The 24,549-nt window shown below is 36.3% G+C and overlaps 1 protein-coding gene across 3 annotated transcripts in view; it reads left to right on the top strand.

Annotated features, from left to right (window-relative positions):
• Positions 1–24,549, top strand: part of LOC106871312 (signal-induced proliferation-associated 1-like protein 2) — a 161,951-nt gene that overhangs the window by 45,639 nt on the left and 91,763 nt on the right. For all 3 annotated transcript variants that reach the window (XM_052973573.2, XM_052973574.2, XM_089365181.1), the window contains exon 2: positions 12,268–14,075. In XM_052973573.2, coding sequence (XP_052829533.2) covers positions 12,674–14,075 — 1,402 coding nt within the window. In that variant the 5' untranslated portion in view covers positions 12,268–12,673. The remainder of the gene's footprint in view (positions 1–12,267; positions 14,076–24,549) is intronic.

Raw genomic sequence — 24,549 nt, forward strand, 5'->3', positions numbered from 1 at the left:
TGGGCCAACCAAACCTTGTGAGTGGATTTGGTAGATGGAAACCGAAAGTAGTGTTTGTGTTTGTCCCCCACCACCACTTGACAACTGCTGTTGGTGTGTTTATGTCCCCCATAACTAAGTAACTCAGCAACAGAAACTGATAGAATATGTATCAGGCGTAAAAAATGTACTAGGGTTGATATATTTGACTAAAATCAACAAGGCATTGCCCCATCATGGCTGCAGTTTGATGACTGAAAGAAGCACTAGATAAAGGATGAAATTGTTTTATAAATGCAGTATTCTGGGGTAATTTGCATAGCAACAATAAAGTGCCATGGCAACTTGGTGTGAAAATGAAATGACCCAGTGTAAAAGAAAATAAACAATATCTAAGTTAAACTATAGCTACTAAAATGGTTAAGAAAGTTGTTTTTGAGTTTTTTTTTTAAATAGCTACAAGTTTTCTAAATGCAGATCGTATTAAATTTCTTCCAACCACTTGAAATTATTATTATTAAGGCAGTGAGTTGGCAGAATATGTTAGCATGCTGGACAATAATGCTTAGTGACATCTCATATCTTTGTTCTGAGTTCAAATTTCACTGAAGTTGACTTTGCTTTTCATCCTTTTGGAGTTGATAAAAAAATAAGTACCAGTTGAGCACTAGAGTGAATGTAATTGGCTTGCCCCACCCCACCCAGAAATATCAGGCTTTCTGCTTATAGTAGAAAGGATTATTATTACTTGTATTTATTTCAATAATTACTCTTAGTACATGCATGTGAATATTTAAGATACTATATATATATATATATATATATATATATAAACAAATAGTAAATGAGTATATGCATATATACGTACAGGTATGTGCATACCGACATCCACCTGTATGTATAGGTGCATATCTGGGTACAGGACATTGCAAACAAACGTAGACGAGAACACACGAGCCACATAGAGAAAATTCTCCTTCATCAGCCACCCACGTTTTAACACCGGCGTTTCGACGAGCTTGGGCAGGACACATCGCTAAAACGGCTCGTCCCATGGATCGCAGATTAAATTTGTATATGCAAATTAAATCTAGCCATGGAGGAATGTAGTGGCGGACAAAAAACAAGACAGGAAAACAAACAGAAAAGGCTTTACGGCCAGACGATAAAAATTATGTATGTGTGTATATATATATATATATATATATATATATATATATGTTCATATGATGATATCTCCACAATGTGTTGATGAGAAAAACATGTAATCGCTACCAATATAGCAAGAGATTTCTCCGCAAAGGTCAAAAGTAGACTCCTTAAGGATCGATCTCCTTGGTTATATATCAAAAATTTGATATGATGTGTAAGGTAAATTATGACTTGAATTTGACAGTTAAATATAAGCCTTATACAGAAATGTTGACATAGGAAGAAACTTCAATAATAATAAATTTTTTATATATATGTATGTATGTATGTATGTATGTATATATGTATGTGTATATATATATATATATATATATATATAGTTTGAATCTATAGGGGTTGTACTTGTGCCCATATGTATTTGCATTTATATATGCACGCATGTGTGCCCTCACAGTAATTCCCATATGACTATTAATGTTTCCAGCTTGAACTTCAAGCGTGTGTGTAATGTATAGTGTGTGCATGTATTTGTCTGAATGTGCAGGTGATGTATAATCTGGAATGCTGTGGTGAAAAGACTGGAAAGGCAGTGAGTTGGAGGTGATAACTGTCCTACTCCCCTTGCCCTTCTTTTCTTTTCAACAGGGACTAATTCTCAACCCTTTTTAGAACTAATATTTTAACCTTGTTTGTTATGAATACATGTAATCGTTACTATTTATAACTATGCGTAAATGATTCCATTAGGGTATTAATCCTACAAAATAGCAAGACATTTCTGGAAAAACGAAAAAAAACAAAAACTTCCTTCTACCCCCACCCATTTTATGACCCCCTCAGTCATTCACTTCCAGTTTACATTTCAAAGTGAATTTATTAGTGTCTCGTTACACTCTCTTGAAATGAAATATTCTCTGTTTTTACTCAAATAGAGAGAAAAAGAGAAATCAGTCCCCATCAAGTACTTATTTCATACAAATAACCTCTGCAAGTAAATTTCATCACTTTCACAACTTTATCTTTCCATCTTTCAAATACCTTTGGCAACATTAATGAATTTTTCCTTTCATGTCCTAATAATTACCAGCACCTCTTATCATGATCTTTTAACACTCATTTAAATTGACATGTCCACAATCATCTTGAGCTCCAAGTCTACCATCTAAGCTCCGTGTTCACCATTGCCTTGAGCTCTGCACCTGCTATCAACATGTTCACAGAATACCTCTTCTTCATACCAAAACTTTAATTTTTGATAAGTTACTTTCAGGTTTCTTGGTTTATGGTTCTGTCTCTAGGTTTGGTATTTAATTTTTCTACAGATTCTGCTATAAGAACTTAGTCTTCAGCATACTTGAACCCTCATCGGTTTAAGCTCCTCTTTAATGGTCTGCATGATTATGACTCCCCCTTCCCCCCACCTGCACACTAAATTCATTATTTGTTGATCGTGTCCTTGTTTGACTTGTATAGTTTCATAATCCATTCATCCGCTCCTAGTTTTCTTGGTGGCCATCAAAATACATAGTTCCACACCCTGTATATTAAGTACAAGGGCTTGCTCTTAAGTACTTCTCTTGAAGTTTCATTGTTAAAAAGATGACAATGGTAATAATTCATCCAGACACAAATTCAAACTGCATCTCTATACTGTTGTCAAGTCGAATAGACTGGTCTGTCTGTTGTGTCTATTTGGGAAGTCCTTCATTACTCCATGTATTTTCCTTATTCCTCAACCTTTATAATAACACTTCCATTCCTCTTTCTTTTTGTGTCAGAAGAAGTTGTTGTTGTTGGCACTCTGTCACTTACGACGTTGAGAGTTCCAGTTGATCTGATCAACGGAACAACCTGCTCCTGAAATTAACATGCAAGTGGCTGAGCACTCCACAGACACATGTACCCTTAACGTAGTTCTCGGGGATATTCAGCGTGACACAGTGTGACAAGGCCGACCCTTTGAATTACAGGCACAACAGAAACAGGAAGTAAGAGTGAGAGAAAGTTCTGGTGAAAGAGTACAGCAGGGTTGGCCACCATCCCCTGCCGGAGCCTCGTGGAGCTTTAGGTGTTTTCGCTCAATAAACACTCACAACGCCCGGTCTGGGAATCGAAACTGCGATCCTATGACCGCGAGTCCGCTGCCCTAACCACTGGGCCATTGCGCCTCCACGTCAGAAGAAATAATGTGCTATTATCAAACCGTACGTATTTCTACAGATTCTCTCTCCTGCATTGCTTTTTAATCCAGAATATCTCATGTCTTGATCATGACATTTACAAAACGTGTGCAAAACTCTTATTTTAGGCTTCTTATCTTGCTTTCTATGTGTTATTCCATATTTTTGTTGGCTGCCCTCTTTGAATTTTTTCAGGTTGGTCTCTTAGCCTTTATGGTTTTTTTTCTGTTGTACTATTCTAAAACCAATCCCACCTTCTGCTTGGCTGGAACTTGCACCAGTCACAACTCTGGTTTGTTGCCCTTGGCAGGTTGTTTGATAAAAATTCCCTGTTACCTGGTATGTTATAAAGTCTCTATCTCATCCTCCATCTTGTCATAAGATACATTTTATTACAGAATCTGATCACTTGTTTCAAATTCCATGTTTTCATCTTCCATATATATCAAAATATATTATATATATATATATATATATATATATATATAGATATATAGATATATAGATATAATGTATATACACATGTACATGCGTGTGTGTGTATATGCTTATTTATTTTTTAAAACTTATTTAGTCCTTTGTTGGTATGGAACAATAATGTCTATAAGTCCATTAACATTTCATGACCTTGGCTTAAACTTCTAAGTGAAGTGGTCACTGTCACATTGTTTCCTCATTGTTGTCGTTAGCAGCAAGGGATCATGGGAAGGATGAAAGCCGATAAGAATCATCATATTACACATTGATTACTGGTTCACTTCAAACAAAACACAAAGGACATATAAGGATATAGGAAAATCCTAAATAATAAAAAAGATTGAACTCTTAGTTAGTTTTAACATAGCTAATGTATGTGTGCCTGTATGTGTGTAATGTGTTTGTTTGTGTGCATAGGTGTACGTATACATGTGTGGATGTGTGGACATGTTTATGTGGTGTGGTATGTGTGTTTGTGTCGACAATGTGTGTGCATGTGTGCCTGTAGACATGATGTGTTATGTGCGTATGTGCATGTGTTGTGTGTATGCATGTAATGTGTGTGTGTGTATACATGCTTAACTCTGGTTATTCAAACTCTAAGTTCAAATTCTACTGGGGATTTTTCCTCTCGTTTTTCTTTCCAATGGTCCAAGATCAGCTGAAAATGTGGCACGAATGTCTTAAAGTTCATTTAATCTCTCTCTCTTTCCCTACTCTACAAACGTATATTCTACCACTATAAGAAAAACCTTGTTATTTATCATTTATCTTTTGTTCATTTATTCACTTGACAATGCCCAAGCTGTGACACCACCTTAAACAAATCGACTCCAATAGTTATTTTAAAGTCTGATACTTATTCTATTGGTTTCTTTTGCTAAACCACTAAGTTATAGGGGATATAAATAAATGAACACTGGTTGCCAAGCACACACACACACACACACACACACACACACACACACACATCATGGGCTTAGTTCTGTTTCTATTTGTCAAATCCATTCACAGGGCTTTGGTTGGTTTGGGGTTATTGTAGAAGACACTTGTCCAAGGTGCTGTGCAGTGGGACTGAACCCAGAACCATGTGTCAGGTAGCAAACCTCTTACCACACAAAGCATTTTAGAAATATTTTACTCTCATATATAGAGAAGTTCACTACGTTATATTGTTTGTAGGTTAATTTTTATGCTAACTTATACAACAATGACGTTGTCGTCGTCGTCGTCTCAGCAGTAGTGTAACCTGAAAGGGAAAATGTATGCTAATACTCAGAAACATATAACCTGTTTCATTGTAACCATGAAATATAGTAAAGAGAGAGAGAGAGAGAGAGAGAGAGAGAGAAACAGGAAAAGTCTTTCATCATATTTTTCTGTGCCATGAGCAAGTGAGCGAGACAAACCAAACGCTGTATATTTATTGTTGCCTCTGTATAATAGCAGTGAAAGAAAAAAAAAAAAAAAAAAAAGAAGCAAATCTTGGCATGTGAAATAAGTTAATGATTTGTATTACCTGTTTTTCTTTATTTACTGTGCTGGATGGCTGGCCTCTTGTCAGTTCCACTTCCTTTCTCTCTCATCTCACACTGCAACTCTCAGCCTCTTTACTGTCTTGCCCTGCCTTTGAGACCATCTCTCCATGTTAATAATCTGATATTTTTTGAGTCGTTTTAGATGGTTGGCTTCATTTTACAACAACAACAACAACAATAATAATAATTTCTTACAGAGGTGTGAGGCCAGAAATTGGAGGAAGAGAATAGTGAATCATGTATCTACCATAGTACTTCTGTTTTTTTTTTCTTTTTAATTAGATGGGAAGGTAATGCTCATGACCATTTAACGAGACTAGAGGGAGGAAAGGAGAGGAGGAAGGTATCCTCAAACTGAATACTTGGCTTCAATGCTTGCAACAAAGTGGGCTACTCTGCCAAAGGCTTCCAAGGTACCACTTTGCTAAAGGCCTCCAAGGTACCACTCTGCTAAAAGGTACCAAGTGATGGAATTATACTGGGCTTTAACATTTTTGATACCAGTTCACCTGAGACTGCTCCTAGTTCTCTGATGCAATTTTTTTTTTTTAAGTGATCTAAATTAAAAACTTCCATCTAAATTTCGTGTTAATTTGTATTCCAAACATCATCTTAAGCCATTTTACTAAATTCTTCATTATTGCTGAAGTTAATTATAACAAAGAACAGTATATTTCAACAAAAATAAGATAATAAAAGGGTTAACTTTACTATCTAAGCAGAAGTTATTTCTCTAGTAGATTGTAATTTAGAAGCATTGAGATGTATTGATAATAACTCTCAGTGTATTGATAACTGTTGAGTACCCCATCTCCTTGTATGGATAAAAGTGAACCAAAGTCAAACCATGCATTTACTGTATCCTGGATCTTTTTTTATCTTTCACTGGTTTCACTCATAGACTGCAGCCGTGCTGGGGCATAGCCTTGAAGAATTTTTGTTGAACAGATTAACCCCAGTACTTATTTTTTATTTTAAAGCCTTGTATTTATTCAAGAGTTCCCTTTTGTTACAGGGATGTAAACACACCAACACTGATTGTCAAGTTATGGTGGGATGGACACACACACACACACACACACACACACTACTACAAACTTTCATCTTACAAAACAAAAACTAGATTTACATTTAGGTTCTAGGTTCAGTCCCTTTGCATGGCACCTTGAGCAACTGTCTTCAATAGTGTCAGGCTAACAAAAGCCTTGTGAGAGGATTTGGTAGATGGAAATTGAAAGAAGCCTGTTGTGTGTGTGTGTGTGTGTATTTGCCTCCCACCACTGTTTGACAACCAGTGTTGGTATGTTTATGTCCCTGTATCTTAGCAGTTTGGCAAAAGAGACTGATAGAATAAGTACCAGGCTTTAAAAAATAAGTACTCAGGTCAGTTCATTCAACTAAAATTCTTAGCAGCAGTCTAATGACTGAGGCTAAGTAATATATAATTTAACCCCTTAGCATTTAAACAGGCCATATCTGTTCAAAATATCTACCTGTTTTATGTTCAAACTGGTCAGATCTTGGGCTCTCACGCCAACCCCACAGTGTCATTCTAAAAATTAAGTTAACTCATCGAAATCTCAAAGCTGCAAAATAATGCCTGATCAATTCAAAACAATGTGAATAAATAAGAATTATATTTGACAAAATAATGTGAATGCTAGAGGGATAAAAAAAAAAAACTAGTGATGATCTCTGACAGAAAAAGAAAAAAGCTTAATAGGATTTATAAAATAAGTTTTAATCATAAAAAGTGAGTTCTGATGTTTTAAGAAGGGTTTTTCTTCAAAGAAATGTTATATGTACACACACATCTCTCAGTTTGTTTCATTTGTTATAAATCAATGTTGACTTTGAGGACTAGAAATAGTAATATTTGATTCTTTTTGTGAGATTACTAATAATGTGTGAGGGATGTGTAGTTCATTTTCTTCAAAAGAAAAGTCTCTGTCTAATAACATGAGAACTTGGCACACAGATCTTATTTCATGAATTTTGTGTTTACAGCACACATATTTTGTGTTTACACCACATGAATTTATTGTGTTTTGTGAATTGAAATGTAATCATTTGACTGGAAAAAATCCCCTTTGATGATAGTTAAGATTTCTATGCAGGAAATACTTTCTTTAAAACTAGATATCTACATTCTTACTCATCACCTTTTGTACTTTCTTTGGTTCACAGAACTAGTTTAGGAAAGAAATGCATAAAAAATGTAATTGCTTTCTCCATAGAAGCTTGAAATTGCCAGTCAACATTCATATATGTAATACATGTGTGTGTGTGTGTGTGTGTGTGTATATATATATATATATATATATATATATACACACACACACACACACACACACACACACACACACACACACACACACATGTAATGATAATTAATAATAATAATAATAATAATATAGGCAATCAAAGTAGGTATAGGAAACGGGTAAAGGAGATTTCTGTCGGAGTAATCAGTGGACTTGAAAGACAAAGGTGATGTGCTCAGAGTATGTCTTCAAAGAAGATTGGGAAGATTAGGTAAGGGGTAGGGACTTTTTAGTCTTGTGAGTTACATGGCAGCCTCACATTAATGCTGGTACCATGAAGAACTATCTAGTACACTTTTTAGAGAAGTTGGTGTTGTGAAGGGTATCCAGCTATAGAAATTGTTCTGAAGCAGACTTTGGAGCTTAACACAGTCCTTTTTACTCATCGAATCATGTCACAGTCCAACCCATGCCAGCTTGAAAGCTGAATGTGTGCATGCACACAAGCACACACATGTGCATTTTTTATGTTATAATAAGAACAATTTAACATTAAACTGAAGGGTTACTCAGTACTTTTTGTAGAGCACATTTATTCTTTAACAAGAATAGTTATTAATGGTGACTTTAAAGTTTCGACTGGCTAAACCATCATTAGTCTATATATATATATATATATATATATATATATATATATATATATGTATATATAATATAATATAGGATAAAATCTTTATAAGAATTTATCAAGTAGTCAGCGTGAAAAAACCCCATAAGGAAAAAAACCCATCGTTTTTTTCCATAAATATATATAATTTATATAAGGGCATTACTATATAGTAATGCCTCATGCTTCATCATCATCATCATCATCGTTTAACGTCCGCCTTCCATGCTAGCATGGGTTGGACGATTTGACTGAGGACTGGTGAAACCGGATGGCAACACCAGGCTCCAATCTAATTTGGCAGAGTTTCTACAGCTGGATGCCCTTCCTAACGTCAACCACTCAGAGAGTGTAGTGGGTGCTTTTACGTGTCACCCGCACGAAAACGGCCACGCTCGAAATGGTGTCTTTTATGTGCCACTCGCACAAGAGCCAGTCCAGGGGCACCGGCAACGATCTCGCTCGAAAAACCTCATGTGTCACTCGCACAAGAGCCAGTCCATGGGCACTGGCAACGATCTCGCACGAAAGATATCATGTGTCGCCCGCACATAAGCCAGTCCAGGGGCACTGGCAACGATCCCGCTCGAAAGATTTCATGTGTCGCCCGCACATGAGCCAGTCCGGGGGCACTGGCAAACGATCCCGCTCGGAAAACCTCATGTGTCACCCGCAAGCCGGCCCAGGAACACCGGCAATGATCTCGCTCGAAAGATTTCATGTGAGGGACTAAATAAGTCAAAACTACCAAAAGATAAGCACATATTTACCGAAAGCGAGGGAATGCAACTTTCAAAAATTAACCTCCTAAAAACATTTAACTTAACGGCAAACCACTGGTTTCATAATTAATGCAGCAATGTAATAAGCTGCATCTTTTATTCATCAGTGCACGTATGGTCGAGACACATAAAAAATAAACAAAAATCAACATACCCCGATGTACCCAACAAAGTACGATGACTTCTGTTTATCCTTATATATCCATGAAAGAGGCTGGCTTTATCCAGTTGCATCTCGGTAACACGTGCTTTTACAGAATAATATTCAGCACTGAATATATTCTAATTATTTATAATATAATATAGGATAAAATCTTTATAAGAATTTATCAAGTAGTCAGCGTGAAAAAACCCTATAAGGAAAAAAACCCATCGTTTTTTTCCATAAATATATATAATTTATATAAGGGCATTACTATATAGTAATGCCTCATGCTTAGAGGGACTAAATAAGTCAAAACTACCAAAAAATAAGCACATATTTACCGAAAGCGAGGGAATGCAACTTATGTAACAATATGTATTTTTTATATATTTTTTATGCAACAATATGTATTTTTTGGTAGTTTTGACTTATTTAGTTCCTCTAAGCATGAGGCATTACTATATAGTAATGCCCTTATATAAATTATAGATAGATAGGCATGACTGTGTGATAAGAAGCTGGCTTCCCACTGCGGGACACCTTGGGAAAGTATCTCCCTCAGGCCAACCAAAATCTTATGAGTGGATTTGGTAGCCGGAAACTGATAGAAGTTTTTTGTGTATATGTATGTATATATATATATATATGTGTGTGTGTATAGATATATATGTAATTGTGTGTGTCTTTGTGTCTGTGTTTGTCAACTGCTTGACAATTGGTGTTGATATGTTTACATCCCTGTAGTTAGCGGTTTGGCAAAAGCAACCAATAGAATAAGTACCAGGTTTTTTGTTCTTAAATTAAAAAAAAGTCCTGGGTCAATTAGTTTGACTAAAAAGCTTTCAAGGCAATGCCTCAACCTGGCCACAACCACTTGATTGAAACAAGATAAGATTTACATATATATAAATATATGAAGGAGTACTCCGTCGGTTACGACGACGAGGGTCCCAGCTGATACGATCAACGGAACAGCTTGCTTGTGAAATTAACGTGCAAGTGACTGAGCATTCCACAGACACGTGTACCCCTAACGTAGTTCTCAGGGAGATTCAGCGTGACACAGAGTGTGACAAGGCTGGCCTTTTCAGATACAGTTACTACTCATTTTTGTCAGCTGAGTGGACTTGAGCAACGTGAAATAAAGTGTCTTGCTCAAGGACACAACACGTCACCGGGAATTGAACTCATGACCTTACGATCGGGAGCCAAATGCCCTAACCACTAAGCCACGCGCCTTCACAGGCGCGTGGCTTTTATATATATATATTAAATTAAGATAGTTGATAAACATTCCCTTCAAAAATCTGCCTGTCATATTAACATCTTATATTTAATCTAATGGGTTAGCTGGGACTCTGTTGTTACTTGATCTCTTAGAAATAGTAACCAAATCACCCCCACCGCCTTAGATCAAGCACATCTTAATCCTAGATGATACAGTTCAAAGTACACTGTTCTTGTTAAAAAAAACAAACACACACACAGAGGATATTTTCTCCTAGTATGATCATTGCTCTACTGGATGGATAAGAGGTGGTTTGGAGTTGAAAAATTTATTTATACTCTTAGAGTTGAATCAATAATGTAACCATGATGTTCTGGTGAGCCAGCTTTCTTTATTTGCATTGATTTTGTGTAGTATGGTGGGTTGAAAAGTTTTGGTTTTGTGTAAAAGAAAATACAGGAGGATCACTCAATTATGATTCTCAGATTCTCTAAGTCTTGTAAAAGAACTCAAAGTTGGGCCTCTAACCAGGCCTTCCATGATACTTTTAAAGCCAGGAACTTTTCAGCATTGTCTTGTATAATGCTGAGCATACATACTAATGCAAACATTTAAGCATAATTTCTTCTACTCTGAAATTAATACTACATGAAGAAGGTTGCCAAATAGACTTAATCCTAAGGATTCATGTGGTTAAATAAATATTTATTTCACCCATCATACCTCCTGACTTTTCTGTGGTGTGTGTGTGTGTGTGTGTGTATCTGGGCATGGATTAGGTGATTTGGCAGGAGTTCGCAACCCAATGCCAAGGGAGATTAAAATATGATAGAGGAACAGAAATGGGTCCCTTGCTATAGGGCTTTCCTATAAGGTGTTATCCACCCCTGATTGGAACTCTCCCGTATGACATGTACGCATGCTCAGTGACTTGCTTTAACAGTTGCAATCAGCTGAATGCACATTGCCAGTGACATTTGACATAATTACCCACACTCTGTGCTCAGGATTCTTTTTTTGGTTTGATGTCGGTATCGAAGGGATTACCAGACACCGGACAATACAGTGAGAGCAGCTTTCACTCACATCGTGGTATTCGATGCTGTGTACGTGTCTGTCGTGGTAAAATATGCCACTCCTTAACTGTTGCTTTGCTTTCATCCGTAGCATGAGGTAATTATGTCATTATCTGTGAAATTCGGCAACTTACAAAGATCTTTAGATCAGGCAATACTTCACCGAGAGGAGATATAAGCTTCTGCTTATTCCTGTCTGAAGTATCGTCCGATACTTCAGACTTATCGTCCAATACTTCAGACTTATCGTCCAATACTTCAGACTTATCGTCCGATGAATTTACTTTGTTGACATTCTTCATTGACAGAATTTTTATTCCTTTCAACCTTTCAGTCAAGTCCGCCTTTCTTCCAGTAACATACTGTCCATATAATCTTAAATATTTCTTTAACTCGGGCACAGTAAGTACTTCGATAGCTGAATCATCAAGCTGCTTTATATCCATGATAAGACGTAAAACAATAACAATGGCGTGGGTTAGCCTCCGGAAGTTTAATTATCTACATGGAGCGCCGCCTAGCCAAGGGAGATAACCTACTTATAGGAAAGCCCTATAGGAGAGATGCATGGCTAGCCCTGTTGGAAAAGATAGGTAGGTAGTTAGATTGATGGTGATGTGTCAGGGCATATCCTGAGAGACATTCATCATGTATAATTGTTGCTGAGCAAAGCTATAACATGTAAACCTGTATGTGTGTGTGTTTATTTTTAGCGATAAAATTTCAATATTATTCCAATATTGCTATTCATCTGATTTTCTTTTTGTTTCTTTCAACAGGTATTGACTGCTGTTACACATTTTGACCACCTTTCAACATATCTATGTATGAAGAGGACATTGTTTTGAAACCATGATTCCTGCAAATATAACTAGTCTTGTGGTTGTACTAAAATTACTAAATCCCCAAAGTTCTTCATCAGTTTTATTTATTCCATTAATCTGGTAATAGAAAAAAAAAATATTAGATACAATGCAAGAAAGTTCTGACTTTGAAAATATATTCACTGCTGTAATTACAATTTTCTTGTTAATTTATATTTAAAAGTTTTTCATGATACCTGGAAATTAAAAATTTCATCAGTTGTAGTAATAATATCGATTATAATAGAAATATATTCATTTACTAGTAAAAAAATAAAGTTTATTACTTTCATTTGAAATGACTGAAGAATAATGGTATGACATGGCTTCAGATGAACCAGTTTCATCAAAACGAAGAGCAGGTAGGGGCTCTTCTTATATGATACCTTTGGACACATCTCCTCCCAGGACAAAGAAATCTGCTGACTATGGCCAGAAACCATTTCTGAATGAAAAGGTTTCTAATAACATATGTGATGATGAGAGTGATGCATGTAGACATCTTAATGAACCAGATGATACGGGTGGAGAGAGAGACTATTTTCAGACCCGAGAAAACTTTCAACGAACTAGTTTGAGGTATCTTGAAATGCATCGGTCGAGTACAGAAAAGTTTCTAGCTCGACGCAGAGCAACTTGCCAAATGAATCAACCACCTACTGAGAAACCGATTTCCAATCAAACAGCTAAAGTGAAAAATGAGGGCAAGGCTCAGCAGTTAAGTCGGGCTGGTCTGTATCGGAGCAATAGTAATTTAGAGATGGATTGTGTAGAATATTCTGATGAAGATGTATCTAAAACTGTTGTTTCTTCTCGTAGAGAATATGGAAGTACATCTTCACTTGATACTATTCCAACAAACCATGAAGGTTTCTTTGATATGGTAAGAGATTATAAACTTAGGAATGCAGACCAAAGAAGTCCTGCTCCTCCAAAGTTTCATGAAGTCTTACGAGGGAAGGCAATGCCTGAAAAGCTGACTCCAAGCAGCCACAGTGTTATAAAATCAGAATGTCTTTCTTCTGAAAAAGATTCTGAAAGCACTCAAAGTCCAAAATTGAAAACAAAATTTAAGCACAAAGATCGCAAAGTACGTGCAAAGTCGATCACTGGAGAAGCTGGGTCAGGAATATTCCGAAAGTTAAGAGGTGCAAAAGCTGATGGATCAGATATGGGAATGAAAACTTCTGATGTATCAGATGGCTTTGATAGTCGGAACGAGGAGAGAATAATGCGTAAAGCATTTGTTCATTTTGATTGTCAAAGCATTGGCATTAATGTCTATGATTTGATAGATAAGCGAAATAACGCTACAGAGAGGAAAAATACTACAACTGGGGCATCTGCTGCATCTGTTAATCGTAACAGTTACACAGGAGACAAAGATAACACTGAACTGTGTTCTGAACAGGACGAAGGAGACAACAAAAGCAATAATTTAGTGTTGAGTTGTCCATTTTTTCGAAATGAGTTGGGTGGTGAGGAATGTCGTAACATTAGCTTATGTAAAGTCACAGCACAGAAACGAAACAAGCTACCTTCCAACAAAGAGATAGAACATGGTGTTATTTATCGGAATTCTATTTGTACAGGAATCTCAGTCTTAGACTCCTCTTTGAACTCATCTGGTCAGTCATTGCCATCATTTGTAAAACACAAAGACTTCATTATTGAATATGTGGATTATGGTGCTTACTATTACAGACACTTTTTTAATGGAACTGGTAAGTAAAGAACTCAGATAATTGTTTGCAACATCTCAATTTTTTTATTATAATTTTATGATTCATTTAGGTATATCTTTTTGTTTGTTTTCCTGACCAGACTACTGTTATTATATAGCTTAGCTTCAGTGAAAGTGCATGGCTCAATCATTAGAGCGTTGGGTTCACAATCATGAGGTAGTGAGTTCGATTCCCAGACTAGGCTGTGTGTTGTGTTCTTGAGCTAGACACTTTATTTCACATTGCTCCAGTTCACTCATCTGTAGAAGTGAGTTGTGACGTCACTGGTACCAAGCTGTATTAGCCTTTGCCCTTCCCTTGGATAACATTGGTGGCATGGAGAGGGGAGGCTGGTATGCATGGGCGACTTCTTGCCTTGCATAAACAACCTTGCCCAAATTTGTGCCTTAGAGAGCAACTTTCTGGATGCTATCCTATGATCATTAATGACCGAAGAGGCTTTAGCTTCAGCCGAACTGTCATAAAGCATGTCTTAATTTTTATTTTCTGAGCAACTGATGTGTGTTCAATTCCATTGTGTGGCACTGTAGGCAGACACTGATGTTTTGTAGTAGAATTTGGTAGTTGGAAACCCAGTGTCTGTATGTGTGTACATAGACATGTGCATGTCTCTTTGTATCCACCAGTTTAAAAGGTGGTGTGGCTTGTGTCCATCAGTATCCTGTGAGTTAGAAGGTTGGCAGATATGTCTGGCATATAGAATTATTGGATGGGGAGAAGGTGGGAATTTCCCTCTACTGCTCAATGTCCTACAACTTGCAGAACTAGCTCTAACAGACTTGCTGGATGCTCAGATAAGAATAAAGATCATCGCAATATTGGAATGTTTGCCTAAATGTTTGATATTTTATTTGGCATTAGTAAGGGTATTTCATTTCAAGTTTGAGTTATATTTATATCTAATCATAATTCTGTACATGTAGCACAGAGAAAGTTACAATAGGATTGGTCATATTTAGTGAATGAAAATATTTTAGATGATTTATCATTGTTACTGGGCCCATTTTTTTCTCCTTTATTTGATATTTACTTTCTATACTGTTGTAAGAGTTGGATGACTTTGCAGTAGAGAAAATTGTCACTCCTTTCAGTCTTGTTAGTATTATATGATGAAATATTGGTGATAATGATTGACACCTGTAATCTGCTTGGAGGATTCATTATCAAGGCTAGTGATGGTAAACCTATGGTGTGCATCAGTACTGATGTACAATGGTTTTTTAGGTGACACATCATAAACTTTAATCCTTTAGTATTTAAACTGGCTGTATCCAGCCAAAATATTATACCTGTTCAAAATGACCAGATCTTACCTCTTCCTCCTACCTTGCAATATCATTTCGAAAATAAACTATCACATCATCAAAATCTTAAAGCTATACAATAGTGCATGATTAATTAAAAACAATGTGAATAAATAAGCTTTGTATTTGACAGAATAATCTGAATGATAAAGGGTTAAGAAAAATGAAAAAAGAAATCTTTCTGCAATGTCAAGTTACAAAAATATTATAAACATTTAATTAAAATATATATTAAATTGTCATATTTATGATGTACAGCAAAATTTGAAACTGTGATTTGCATAGTTATTCCTAATATATTCTGGCAGATTTAAACACAAATATGACAGATATTGGCATGGATTATTGAATAGTTTCTTCACTGAAATTATAACTAAGGCCATCAGCTCTTGTTAGATTCATTGGCTTGGGTACTTCTAGATCAGGGGTTTTCAAACTTTTTGACTTGCAGACCCCTTTATATTTCAGGCTTTATCTTATAAACGCTTATGAAATTTACACATGAATATTTGCTTAAAATAACATATATTTTTACATTTATTTATTTAACAGTATTTAACAAATAGGTTTATTGTCAATTAAAAGAGTTTGATTAAAAAACATATATAAAATCAAATTGCCCATAAAAAGTATTTGCTGTCCACGGACCCCCTGTCTTGTCCTTGTGGACCACAGTTTGAAAACCCCTGTTCTAGACAAGATACCACGTTGAAACACTGGTATCCCAGAATCCCTTGTACTAACGAATTGGGTGTGTTATGAACACACAGGTGTTGTAAAGAAGCTGTTCTTCAATGATGAAACACAAGTGATTAGCATATTTGTGTTAGAAGCTACTAGGACATATTAAGAATAAATGTGCAAGTCATTATAAAATTCATATAAGCATGTGGTACTCCAATAACAGAATTATGTAAACTGGCCATATCTGGCCAAAATATTCTACATGTTTTAGTTCAGATTGGCCAGATCTGCCTCTCACACATATACTACAATATTATTTTGAAAATAAGCACACATGTTATTGAAACTTCTAAGCTAGAAGATAATGCATGATTAATTCAAAACAATATGAATAAATGGAAGGGCAGCACTCTTGACTTTATAGCAAGCTCGTTGGAGAGAGGGTTGAATAAAAAAAAACAAATGATGAATTACCTTTAAACCAGGACCTTGTGGGAACAGTTAGACACCCATAGGCAAGTTGGAAGTTTTAAAGCAGGTGAAAGATTAAATCTGTCTCTCTCTTGCTATCTCGCTCTCTCTCTCTCTCTCTCTCGCTCTTTCGCCCTCTCTCTTGCTCTTTCTCTCTCTCGCTCTCTATCTCTCGCTCTCTTCCTCTCTTGTTCTCTCTCTCCCTCTCTTGCTCTCTCTCTCTCCCTCTCGTTCTCTCTCTCCCTCTCTTGCTCTCTCTCTCTCCCTCTCTTGCTCTCTCTCTCTCCCTCTCTTGCTCTCTCTATCCCCCCTCTTTCTCCCTCTCTTGGTCTTTATCTCTCTCTTGCTCTCTCTCTCTCTCTCTCTCTCGCTCTCTATCTCTCGCTCTCTTCCTCTCTTGTTCTCTCTCTCCCTCTCTTGCTCTCTCTCTCCCTCTCTTGCTCTCTCTCTCTCCCTCTCTTGCTCTCTCTATCCCCCCCTCTTTCTCCCTCTCTTGGTCTTTATCTCTCTCTTGCTCTCTCTATCTCTCACTCTCTTGCTCTCTCTATTTCTCACTCTCTTGCTCTCTCTCCCCCTCTCTTGCTCTCGCTCTCTCTCTCTCTTCCTTCCCACCTCTCTCAACTAAATAGTCAATAACATACATACTCCTGCATTTCGTTCACAGGCATGCTCTTTCCTCTCTCTACTGATTTTACAAGTACTCTAACAGCATCTGCCCATCAGAACTTACTGGGTTCATATTACCTCCATATTCTGGTATTTTCATCTGGCTTGTCTCTCATCCTATCAACATCCTTAGTGTGTCCAGTCTCATCCTATCGACATCCTTAATGTGTCCCCCCCCCCCCACCTCTGAAGTCCCATGTTCAGTCCTTCCTTCCTGGAACATTATCTCTCTGGAATTCCTCACCTGCTCATATCTTTCCTGCAGGTGTTCACTTATGCAGATTTTTGAGGATTGGAGAGCATATGAAGGCTATAGACAGTGCCCCTTTTTGTTTTTACAGGCAGGGCAAGTTAAGAAAAAAAATTTTTTATTAGTATTTTGAATATTACTACTGAATAATTATAGTAAATCATCATCATCATTTAACATCCACTTTCCATGCTAGCATGAGTTGGACGATTTGACTGAGGACTGACGAACCAGATGGCTACACCAGGCAGAGTTTCTACAGCTGGATGCCCTTCCTAACGCCAACCACTCCGAGAGTGTAGTGGCTGCTTTTACAGCCATGCTCAAGTGGTGTTTATTACGTGCCACCTGCATAAGAGGCAAACATAATAGTCATGGAAAATGTCCTATATGATGTTGATTGCTGTAATTATAGTAGATTAACTATTTAGAGAGGCTATTAGCTAAATTTGATGAGAGTAAAGAAACATGTTTTTGAATGTGATTATGTAACCTCATTTTATTCCATTCACCCTATTAACTCATTCAGATCTAAAATACTTCAGTTTTTCATTCCTCTTTTAATGATTTGCAGCACACATGGCTTAAACACAAAAAAAGTTAACCTCAATGATGCATGCACTATACAGTATTCATTCATCATCAGGTGCCATCAATTGTGCTTGAATTTAAAGAATCTTTATTACAAGCATACTCCACTTACAGATCTTTTTCATATCAGTACTTATGAGTGGATTTCATAGATGGAAACTGAAAGAAACGTGTGTGATGATTGTAAATGAGAATCACCATCATACAAGTGATGCTTGTTTCCAGTCTTCTGTAAAAAGTATGTCTGGCCAAAGGGAAATATTACTTTGTTTGGAAACAGACAAGGGTTGGTGACAGAAAGGGCACCCAGCCACAGAAGTTCCACTCCATCAAATGCCATCAATGAGGAAGATTATATGGTGATGATACTTTCCCTATGCATATGTGAGTAAATGTGCATGGATATCGATATTCTATGTTGCCACCTTATCTAAACTAGTGGTGACGTTGACATCCCTTGTTGAATTTAAAACTAATTGCCTGGCAACACAATGCATTCAGCTATAAAACTATGCTTCGAAATAAATACCCATTAGAAATACCTCTTATATTCGAGTTAACAGGGTAAGCTGAACCTCTGTTGTCATTTGATCGTTTAGAAATAGTAACCAAATCACACTAAGCACACCCTATAATTTTAGATCAAACACATTTTAATCCAAGCTAATATAGTTCAAGGCACACAATTTTTGTAAAAAAAAAAAAAACATGGAAAGCTCATCACTTATTTAGACATATCATCAGTTTTTAATGTTTTCTTTTCTATGCATGCATAACAGAGACTCTCATTTACAATTGTCACAAGATGTGAAGACAAGGAGACACATATACATATATCATGTGTGAGTATGTGTGTCGAAGATGGGGGGGGGGGAAACTTCTTTCAGTTTCCATCTACCAAATCCATTCACAAAGTTTTGTTCAGCCCAGGGTTATAGTAGACACTTGTTCAAGGTGTTGCACAGTGATACTGAATCCCAAACCATGTGATTGGGAATCAAGATGGGTCTTCATTGTTCTGCCACTACAAACTAAACCAAAAACTTAATGGATGCATTCACAATATAAAGAAATGCTAAATAGACATTAACATCAATGCGAAGCACTTTTTCATCTTTGTTAGGTCTGATGTAGCAACGTGACATAAAAATAGAGAAGAGAGTTAGTGTGTATAAATATCTGCAGAAGGACTTGTTAAAACATTGAGATAAGTGTTTCCTGATTACTTTTTCATATTATTTCAAAATATATTCAAATATTCAATGATTTATGAGACACCAGGCTCAAATTGTCAGCGGAAACAGTGGAGTTGGGGATTTTAGAGCTGTTTGATTAAAATTTTATTTATGAACATTGTTACTGTACATATATGTATTGTCTTGTAATTTATCTTGCTGTTTGGTGAATCAACAAAGATATTTATCTTTTATCCTTTTCTTACTTCAGTCTTTGGACTGTGGTCATGCTGGGCACTCCCTTGAAAGATATAGTCAAACAAATTGACTCCAGTGCTTATTTTTTTTAAAGTTTGGTACTTATTCTATCAGTCTCTTTTGTTGAACTGATACATTATGTTGATGTAAACAAACCACCACTGACTGTCAAGCAGTGGTGAGGGTAAACCCAGATGCATACATACACACATAAAAGGGCTTCTTTTTGTTTCTGTCTACCAAATCCAGATGCAAAACTTTGGTCTGTATATATATACAGGGTGTGATGGGTAAATTGTTGCCATTTTATATTTTTAATTTCATGCATGTGCATTGTTTGTTATTGATTTTGTCGATTGCACAGTATACTAGGGTCAGTTGGGCACCATCTGTGAGAAAAACAGCACCATGATGCAATTCACCCTGCCAGAAATTTGCAAATGACATACTGTACTGCTTGGCATTAGCACTAGAAGCTCCAATACAAACATTTCAGAGTCTTTGGGTGTCAGTCTGAGGACATGAACTGAGAGTGGTAAAAATCAAACATCCAGTCAACAATATGGTGATTGGAGTGATCACTAGTGATGGCAATATTATGCCTCCATTCACCTTCTCATACTGCCTCAGACGAAATCAAGTGCATGGTGGAGGTAGTGCTGCCCTGGGTGAAGACCCTATGTCTGGCAACAGGACTCTGCACCATGCCACACAAGCAAGAGAATCTAGTCATGGCTGTCACACAATTTCTGCAGCCACATCACCCTTAACATCTGGCCACCTGACCCTCCAGATTTGACTATTATGTGTGGGGCACAGTTGAGCAAGAGACCAACAAAACTCCTTGTTTCAAAACCAAAGATGAACTGAAGGTAAGAATTATGGCTGCATTCACCAACTTAAACAAGGAGACTGTCCAGAAGAGTTGCAGGAGATTTCAAAGTTGTCTGGAGGCTGTGGTTGAAGCCAATGGTGATTTTGTTGAATAAATTTACTCTTTAGTATTTCAAGATATTTTTACATAATTTTGGTAAATATATCTGTTAAACTGAGATGTCAGAGTTGGTTTTCATTTTTGTGAAATCTAGAAGATAGTTTATTCACCACAACCTGTATATAGGATATGACAAAAAACTTTGCACGTATGTGTGTATATAATATGGGAGGTTTTTGCCACACCCCATTATATATATATATATATATATATATATATATATATATATATATATATATATACAAGGTTGGCCAAAAGTCATCTGACAGTAAATCAAAACCATTTAATTCCAAGATTTATTTATATTTAACAACTGAAGTCCTTCTTGTAAACATTCATAACTGGAATGAATAAATAAATTTGAATATTCTTTATGGAATTTTGATTTACTGTCAGGTGAGTTTTGGCCAACCCTGCATATATACACATTTACACACACAGACTGGAAAAGAGCATTGCCTGTTGGTTGGGATTTGGGGCTCACACTTGTAGGATTCATAGGTTTGGTTCCTGGGCACTGTGTAAAAGCACTTCTCATATTATATATAATCTCATGTTATTCCACTCCTAAAAGGAAAAGGTGTACCCTTACTCTCATAAGTAAAAAAGGCTGCCCTTTTTTGTTTGTCATTGAAATATTGGTAATTATTCAAAATTACTCTCGTAGTAGTTAAGATGTCTAGAGACTGTGGAACCAGCTGAATACTTCAGTTTAATATGCCCAGCATTTGAATCTTTTGCTATTTTACTAAACCCATTGTAATGACACTTCCATTCATACAAAAACAATACTTGAACTTAGAATTCTAAGCCACTTAGCAATTAGATTCAGTTTGAATAGTCAGCCTAGGTTTGTTTCTCCTCACTGAGCCATAATCCTGCACTTGTATGTTTGGAGTACCATGTAGTGCCTGCCTCACCATTGTGAGTTCAATTCTTGCTGAAGATGACATGAGTTTCCAACCTTTTGGAGATGACAAACTAGCTGCCTGTAATATACTGGAGTTGCTTGAGTAAATTTCAAATAAAACTCGTAAGAAACACCAGCCATAGAAACCAAGTCAAAATAGACTATGGAACCTGCTGTGGCCCCTGGCCTTGCTAGTTTCTGTCAAGCCATCCAACCCATGCCAACATGAAAAATGGATGTTAAATGTTGATGATAATGATAATGGTAATTAATTTCTTTTTTTAACCCACTACACCACCATTTTTATTAAATGGCATTTTACAAATCTCCTTGATTATATTTTGCAAGAAAAATAAATAGATTGTTTGAATCAAACAGAAGCTAATTAATTTGTGCTTTGGTTTATTATCTATATTTTGTTATAGTATCTTAAGTCACATGCTTCTTTTGAGATATTTTCTGGACTACTGATCTTTAACTCTTTTGATACCAACCCACCCAAAACCATCCTTAATTGTGTTACAAATTCCTAGTTTTAAAGGGATCTAAAAAAAAAAAAACCTCCATTAAAATTTTATCTCCATTAAAATTTTATCTTAGTAATGAGTTATTTTACTACATTTTTGAAATTAATTGAAACAAAAATTTTATATTTCAACAAACATGGTTACAAAAGGATTAAAATGGTCTAACTGGTCCATCAAAATTTTATTTCAATGTGTGTTCCAAACACCAGCTTAATTGTGACAAAATTGCTTTTTTTCTAAATTCTTCATTATTTTCAAAGTTAATTGAAACAGATGCAGTGTATTTTAACAGAAAAATAGTAATAAAAGGGTAAAGTTGAATTTGTTTAGAAATTACCAAAGGTGTGGACATAAATAATGAGATCATACTGGACCTTGGCATTTTATCATACATCTGTTGTTGATAAAAATTACTATCAGCATATTTAATATTTCTCCAGAGTCAGATGTGTTTTTACAGAATATTAGAAATGAACGACACTGTTTGTATGACAGTAACACTTATTTACAACTCATGCAATGTCAAGATAAAGGCGCATGGATGCATGCATGCACACACACACACATACCTTTCAGTTTCTGTCAAATCTACTCTGAAGACTTCTGGTGGACCTGGGGCGCTGTTAATACTTTCTCAAGGTGCCATCCAGTGGGACTGAACCTGAAACCGTGTGGTTGGGGAGCTGCCAGCACCCATATCAATAATGTGAAAGTCTGAGAAAGTATTTTTTTATTTTCTATTTTTCATTTCCCCTTTATTGGAGTTCATTTTTCTTCTTCAAGGAATGAAATTAACCCTTTACATGACCTGTGTATCGCATGTGACACACAAAACGTATTTCCCTGGTGTCCATGCATCATATATGATACACTTTACCAATTTTTTTCAAACACCAGAGTGAGTGGGGACTTATGAAAGGAATACTTTATATTACAAAGTTTAACTAGAAGTTTTGGACAGGTAAAGGGTTAATTTTACAAAATTTATCACCAAGAGTTTATTTGGGAATTGTTCTGTTTTTGATAGATAGCAGACAGTGTTAAACAAACATAATGCAGAGAATATTTAAGTCAATTAAATAATTGCTACATCAAATGTTAACTAGTAATGTGGTGAAGACAAAAACAATATATGTATGTGTATGTATGGCATGTATGTGCATGCGTGTGTACACATACATGTGTGTGTGTGTGTATATGTGTACCTGTATGTGTGTGGACCTTCCAGCCTTCTTCAGATGCCTATTACATGTAGTTGCATTCTTGAAATTTAGAACTGAATTCTTCTTTAAATCCATGAGATAAATTGTTTGCATTCTGTTGTCCATACCAAGGATTTTCTCCAAAATGTCAGCCTTCTACACAGAATGTTGCTTGCTTAGTCCTTTTCTGTTTTCCTTGTCTCTTTACTTGTTTGTCTTGGAGGAAATGGCTGTGTTCATAGCCATTGCAATACTTCTCAGAGCAGGGAAATCATTACTGTAAATGTTACTCATGAATTTTTGCAAGACAACTGCTGTGGTAAAGACATGAGCACAGAGTAAACCAGTTTGTGTATAGATGTGTGTATATAAAGCTTGCTTCTCAATCATGTGGTCTTGACTTCAGTCCCATTGTTTGGACCTTGGGCAAGTATCTGCTACTGTATAGCCCTGAGCTGACCAAAGCTTTGTGAATGGATTTGCTAAATGCAAACTGAAAGAAGCCTAGTATGTGTGCATATATAATGTGTTTGTGTTGTTTGTCCCCCCCCCCCCCCCCCCCCTTTATATTGCTGATAGTTTAAGTCCCCGTGTCTTAGCAGTCCAGCAAAGGAGACTGATAGAATATGCACCGGACATAAAAATGAGTTTCGGGGTTGATTTGTTGAAACTAAACCCTTCAAGGTAGTATCCCAGCATGGCTGCAGTCTAATGATTACAACAAGTAATAGATAAAAGGTGTATAATAATCATCATCATTGTTTAAATGTCCACTTTTCTATGTTTGCATGTATTAGATGAAATTCTTTGAGGCACATTTTCTTTCTCGATACCCTTTCTGTTGCAAACTCATACCTTTCCAAGCAAAGTAATATTTCCCCATTGCTGGATATATTTTCATGGAAAATTACAAATGTATACTGCTTATATGACAGAGACACTCATGTACAACTATAGCATGTACACCTAACCAGTGATTAGATTTGCACCCTCAAACTAAAGTAATAAATTTTGAAACTTAGCCTTTTTGATACCAACCCCACAATATTTTCATTTTTCTGACATGTATGAAAGAAAACTGTATGTGTTTCAGTCTCATGATGACTTCATCACCAAAGCATAATTTTCAACTCTATTCAAACTTGATACTCTTTTCTGCTGCATCATTGATACCCGCTGATAAATGAAAACTTGCAACAGTTGGGAGGACAGACTGTATACTATGGTCTTTGCTTATTGCCCTCCACCCCCCAAAAACAAAACAAAACAAAAAGACTAGACATGTTTTGAGAATTGAATTAGTGACTTATTTGGAAGTGTGACCTGCACATTAGTTTACAACAACAATTTGGGTAAAAAAGCAGGTTATGTAACTGATGTATAGAGTATCTTCATTGACTCCATTAATTGTTGTTACTACT

This window comes from Octopus bimaculoides, chromosome Z (genome assembly GCF_046866305.1).
Source record: "Octopus bimaculoides isolate indiv1 chromosome Z, ASM4686630v1, whole genome shotgun sequence".
NCBI lineage: Eukaryota > Metazoa > Mollusca > Cephalopoda > Octopoda > Octopodidae > Octopus > Octopus bimaculoides.